This window comes from Fukomys damarensis, unplaced genomic scaffold (assembly GCF_012274545.1).
Source record: "Fukomys damarensis isolate Sample0158 unplaced genomic scaffold, DMR_v1.0_HiC HiC_scaffold_36, whole genome shotgun sequence".
Classification (NCBI taxonomy): Eukaryota; Metazoa; Chordata; class Mammalia; order Rodentia; family Bathyergidae; genus Fukomys; species Fukomys damarensis.
In genome coordinates, this window is record NW_022900948.1 from 32301882 (window position 1) to 32307991 (window position 6110).

Here is a 6110-nt window from a genome sequence, read left to right on the forward strand (position 1 = left end):
AAAAAAAAAAAAAAAAAAAAAAAGAAGTAGCACAAGGAAAAAGACACAGAGTCACATTACCACAGTATCATGCACCTATTAGTTTAAATTGAAACAAGAAATAAAGAGATGTCTTTCTTAGTTAAATATAAAGAAGCAGCCAGGGTGAGGGGAGAGGAGAAATCCTCTCTCATTCTACAGCTTAGGCTTTGAGAAAGCAAGACTGAGTAAAACTGACATAGCCCCTGCCTCTTAGCAAAAGAACTTGTAGGACAGACGAGAGGGAGAGCGGGGGAGACTGTGTGTGTAGCACTTAGCTGATGTCAAGCACAATATTAGGTCTTTTTGGTGAGTTATCTCAGGTATTCCTTGTGTTAGTGTAAGGTGATATAGGGATATACGTTCATTATCTCCATTCAATAAATGAGTTCGCTGAAGCTCAGAGAGTTGTCACTTGGTAAAGATTATATCTCAAGTAGGTAAGTGAGCTGGGATTTATACTTAAATCTTCCTGATGTTTGATGCTCTATTTTCAAATATTATAAAATTTTAGATTGGAGAGAGAGGATAGAAGCTGGGGTGGAGAAAAGGGAAGGAGGGGAGCAGTAGAGGAGAAGGGAGCGAGGCAAAGAGACAGAGGAAAAAATAACTAGACATAGAAAATGAGTCTACAAGTCCATGAGAGCACAGGAAACAAAGATACTCTCAGAGACTATGAGAGCACTTGGAGACCCTGCCTAAGCAGGAGGCGAATGAGGTCATTAGATCCATCTGCGCAGATGGGGACCCTCTGGGGAAAGTTATAAGCAAATGTCATGATGCAATGAGGTGAAATCGACTTGCCTTAGTTCAGGCTGGGACTCCAGCAGGGACTGTTCTGCACTCTTTGGAAAGATGGATCATGTGCTGGATGGGGAGGATGCTTGCTCGGTTGGGCTCTTCCTATCAGTTTGTAGAGAGGCAAGCCAGCCCAAGGTCACAGAGCACAGGAAGGGATGGACTGGGAACTCACACACAAATCTCTCACTTTTTCTTATGCTAGTCTGCTTCGGAGGTTCTCCAACAAATTTTGCTCAAAACTTGTATGTAAGATATTCCCTCCTCAGGATCTCAGGCTTCATAGAACGTGATCTAAGATTCCTTAAAGAGTGCTTAGTTTTTATTGTTTCCTCCCTAAACCGAGCCCACCCTTTTGTGCAGTTATGTCTTCTTAAAGGACGCTTTCACATTTTTTATTTCACTTGATCATCACGGTAGTCTTATATGTTAAATGTTCCATTGTGCAATTAGCCAGTTTGGGTCTATAACATATGAAATTATAAATTTTCACCTGTGATTTTGCACAGGCTTTATTGTTTCCAGGGAAGGTGGGTCTTTCTATACCAGTTCTACACACAGGTACCTGAGGCTCAGACAGGAGTAGCTTGTCTTACTTTAAGTATCAAATGGGTCACTAATTTCTTGGGACAAATGCCTGGCTGTCCCTTTCTCAGCCTCAACTTTGTCATCAATAAAAGGAGGCTTCCTGTGGAAACTTTCTTACAGAGTTGTAAAGCAGACTCAGAGTGTTCTTGTCTGGAAAGGGTTCAGCACACTGCCTGACCCATAACAAGGGCTTCAGTGAACGTGAATTGCTCTATTGATGGCTGTGATCCTGTTGATAAAAGTTATCACAGTGCTAGGAAGAAGAACCATGAGTTGAACTTGAATCTTCTGCTCCTCAAAATTGAGTGATTGTTACCCTGCCCTTCATTGCTTCTCTGACAGTTATTACTTTAAAACAAAGCACTGGATTCATTCCTTTTATTTTTCCCTCTTCAGGTCACTCCTTTCCCTATGTCTTGTGACCTACAAGGTGACTGTGCTTGTCGGGACCCGGAAGCCCAAGAACATAGCCGGAAAGACCTCCGGGGGTACAGCCATGGATAAGGAAGAACAAGCAGTTGTCAAAGAATTCCCAACACTAGGACCCGCATCCCTTTGGTATTGATTTCACAGTCTGCTGCTCAATGGAATGGCCTCTCCACACCAGGGATCCTTAGCACCCAACCGATCTGCCTTTAATTTCACCCAGGAAGGACTCATAGTAGGGCGAATGGACCAAGTCTCATCATAATGGATGTTGGAATGGAATCCCATCCCAAAGTCTGAGATGGATTGCGTATACAACATGCAGTCCCAGAGCCTCCTAAAATTCTAATCATTTATCACATAACCACAGCAAAAACATGTACTTGAGAGTATGCACATCTGTGGTTAGAATACATGCATGCATACACTTCCATACAAAAACATCTGTGTGAGGACAGTTCTGGAGACAGAGTTGAGAGAGACTGGAACAAACTCAATCTTTCCTTTCCCATGCACATAACCAACACTCTCCATGGGAGGAAGAGAGTTATAGGAACTGCTAAGATCAAGTATTGAGATGCCAAGAAAGCTCACGCCCTGAAGCTCAGAACATGTAGACTGCATAATTGTGCAGTCCTTTGGGATTGGAAGTGAAATGATCTGTGGTCACCAACTTTCAAGCAGAATAGGGCCCAGGAAGAGGTAGAGATTCTAAGGTATGCAAAGTCCCCCAGTTCTCTCGCTGCCATAGGGATTTTACCCCAACCCCAGGGTTCTAGGTCAAGCCAGAAATGGCTTAGGACTGGAAAGTTAACGTGTTATACCAGCCCCCTACTTGAGGCTTGAGGTCATAATATCCCTCCACATCCCACCCATTCCCCAGATCTTGCCTTGGGACCACATTTGCTGCTACTTTTCCTGCTGCTCTATCTTATACATAAGGTACCCCAAGATGACAGAACTAGGTTAGGAGAAACACCACCCAACCAAACAGTCTGCCTTAAAAGCGGCCCACATTTTCCCACATTTCCTCACCTCTGAGTCCTTCTGTAAGAGAAAACCCTTCATGAGCCCACATGATGGGAAGTAAAGTCCCGCATGAGTGGGCTTCTCATGCTGGAAGGGAAGTATGGGACCTCAAATGCTGGGATCCTTCCTGAGAGTACAGAATGCTTAAGTCAGTGTTAGATTTCATAACCAAGTGGAACAGTGTTAAGCTTCTGGGATGTTGGAGCTATCCAGAGACTTTCAGAACTGTCTGGACTCTTGGGTTATGATCCTTGTCCTAGTCTTCTTAGCCATCCAGGCCAGAGGAGGCCTTGGTTCTGCGAAACTCACTGTTCCTGTGCAGATATAATTCTGGAACAGAGACTCATCTTGAATGCTATTAACGTGGACATGTTCTCAAGGGCCATTAGAGGAAAGCTTAAGATTTCACAGCCCTGGTGTCCAACATGATCATCACATTTTCTGTATTGATTTTCCGCCACCAGTACACACCTGTGGCTAGACAATTTCCCCATGTCTCCCATATTCATCCACCACAAGTTAAGAGGAAATTATTCAATTACACAGGGAAGCAAGTCCCCACTTCTTTTAGGGACTTTTTGCCTATTTTCAGTCAGTAACTGTCCACTCCCTTTGAGTTAATGTGGAAAGAGATTAATACCGGATGAAGCAGAGACAGTGGTTAAGTTTGACATATTTTATGAAACCCAGAAATGGAGGTAAGGACATGGAAAGCTCTGAACTAATTATGTCATATAAAGATCACTGTAAGTCAAGTGATCTCAAGTCTAGTGAAGACAACCAACAAGAGCAAAGTCTAGAACAGAAATGGACATTACCAGGCACATGTGCACCTCCCCCAATTCCTGTATGGAGGGCAGGCATTGTTCATCCATCATGGTTCCTTTTCCTCTCGGGACCAAAAATAACATCAGAAACTCTCTGATTTTATGACTCCCAACAGTAATTACCTGCTGATCAGAACACTTGAAAAGGCATCTGTTGTCCTTCTGTGGTCCATTATATTAAGAAATACATCAAGGTGCTTTTTCAACAGGTGAACACCTGTGAGGATGCAGTGCTTAGTGCTTAGTTTACATGGCTTTCCCCATTACAAACTCTGAGATTGCATTCCAGAAGGGAGAGGCTGCCACCATTGTAAGGCCAAGTTCATATCCTTTTTGATTTCTTTTATAAAACCATACACAGGGAATTTATTTCTGTAATCACCCAGGCCAATCCTTTGCAAAAAAGAACAATAATAGAAGGATTGACCTTATTTTGTGCCTATCTCCAGTAAAACTCTTATCAACTCTTATGGCCTAACAATTGCTCTACCTGAGTTTTTGGCCTTGTAGTGGCAGTTCGGAAGGTGCAAGCTGAGAGAGGAAAGAGGGCCAGCCCTCCTGGTGGCTCAGTTATATCCATGAGTAGTACAAAGTGCTCGGAAGACCCGAAGATGGCATTACTAATGTCAGGATTGTAGGAAGCACAGGAAACCCTCACCAGCTTCCCATACACCAATCCTCATCTGGTCTCCACCCTCACTGCCACTATTATCTATCCCTACACTTTCTAGATGGGCAAAAGTTCCCAGAGGCTTACTTCCACCTTCAGATTCACAGTTGGAATTGAGCTTTTCGAGGAGACCTAGTCTCTTCCATACTGTAATCCAAACCTGTTACTGACAAGTTAATGTTTGCCAAGGATATTTCTTAGGTGAAACAGGACCCCTGACTGGGGGCCAGCCTTCATGAGGAAGGGTCATCTCTATTCATGTGCACTGATTCCAAGTTCCACATCCCTGGAGTCATCTGTTTAGGACAATGGAGTACTCACAAGGAGGCGGCTCTGAAGCACTGCTGTGTATTGGCAGCTCAGGGGGCCTAGAATACTCAAGAGCTCTGCATCTGAAGAAGCACTGCCCTGTCAGCGGCACTGAAGAGAAGAAGAAAAGGGCATATCTCTGAGCCCAATCCTGGGAAGCCTTTCCAAGCCACAACTCTAACTGCCTGCCCAGAGGACTTGCATTACACCCGAATTCTGTGCCAAAAAACTTGTGAGGGAATACAGTTCTTGGGAAATCAGTTTGAGTAGGTGAACTGGGGTGTAAAGGAAGGGAGAGATTAATGGTCATCAATAGCGGGCCTTTGGAGACAGAGGGTATCAGCTGCTACTCTTGGCTTCTGCGCATTGGGTCACTGCCTAGACTGTTCTCTTGGTCTTATTCCCACCTTGGCCAATGCTTAAATGCTATTTGTTGAAAATAATTATTTGAGACAGTTTTCAGCTACCTCCCTTCCAGGTTTGATTTAACTTGGTTGTGACTGTCAGTTTGTTATAGGTCTTACCTGTGTTTAAAAAAGAAATCAAGAGAAAGGAAAGAAAGAAGAAAGAAGGGGAAGGAAAGAAAATGAAAGAAAGAGGGAAAAAGAGAAAAGGAAGGAAAAAAATCACAAAGTCAAGTTAACAGTTTTGAGATTTTTGTATGGGTTTTACTTTTCTTTATTTTTTTCTGGAGCTACTTTAAATGAAAAAATAAATAGAAAAAAATGACAGTGACAAAACTGTACAGATAGAAATTAATAGAAGACAATAAGATTAAGAGGAAATAAAATGCATGATAAAAACTAAGAAAGAAAAACCCTATTTTTATGTTTCCTAAGGGAAACTGTTTATTCTACAGACTGAGTAGGTAGATACAGCGTAATTATTTCCCTAGAAGACACAGAGTGGGAGTTTATAATGCTATCTGTTATTTTCTGTACATTGTGGTAGGTCCAGGGGATATGGCATCTACCCATTTGATTTGTTGTTGTTGCAGAGGGAGCATTTTGTTCATTTGTTTGGTGGCAATCAGTGGCATTGGGGAGTGGGCGGGCTTGAGAATTGGTTTTACCCAATGTTAAAGGGACATATTGTGTCGTTGTGCTTTTTAAGTTATAAGATGTTTCTATTTGCCGGTAGAGCATTGGGCTTTCTAAAGACTGCACTCAGAACCACACTGCACAGTCCAGTTTCCTAAAAAGCTGCTACATAACCAGACAGGTAATTCCAGTGTGTTTTAAGAAACAAAGCTAACCAGGCAACCAACAAATATAAAAACTAAATAGCAAACGAATAAAATGCCTGTTCTTATAATTTTTCCAAGTTTTGCCAAATTCCTATCAATTTTTTTTTTTGGCTTTTTAAGAGAAATGTATAACTAAGAGAAGAATTATAGTCTTAGCACAAAGAACCTAGAATTCTTGACTCCAGGCAGCAAATTCTGT

General features: G+C 42.4%; 1 protein-coding gene across 1 annotated transcript in view; it reads left to right on the forward strand.

Moving 5' to 3' along the window:
* Nucleotides 1–5251, forward strand: part of Pappa (pappalysin 1) — a 240106-nt gene extending 234855 nt beyond the window's left edge. The window contains exon 23 of the mRNA XM_010639469.3: nucleotides 1801–5251. Within this exon, the coding sequence (XP_010637771.1) occupies nucleotides 1801–1908 (108 nt within the window). The 3' untranslated portion in view covers nucleotides 1909–5251. The remainder of the gene's footprint in view (nucleotides 1–1800) is intronic.
* Nucleotides 5252–6110: the final 859 nt, after the last annotated feature.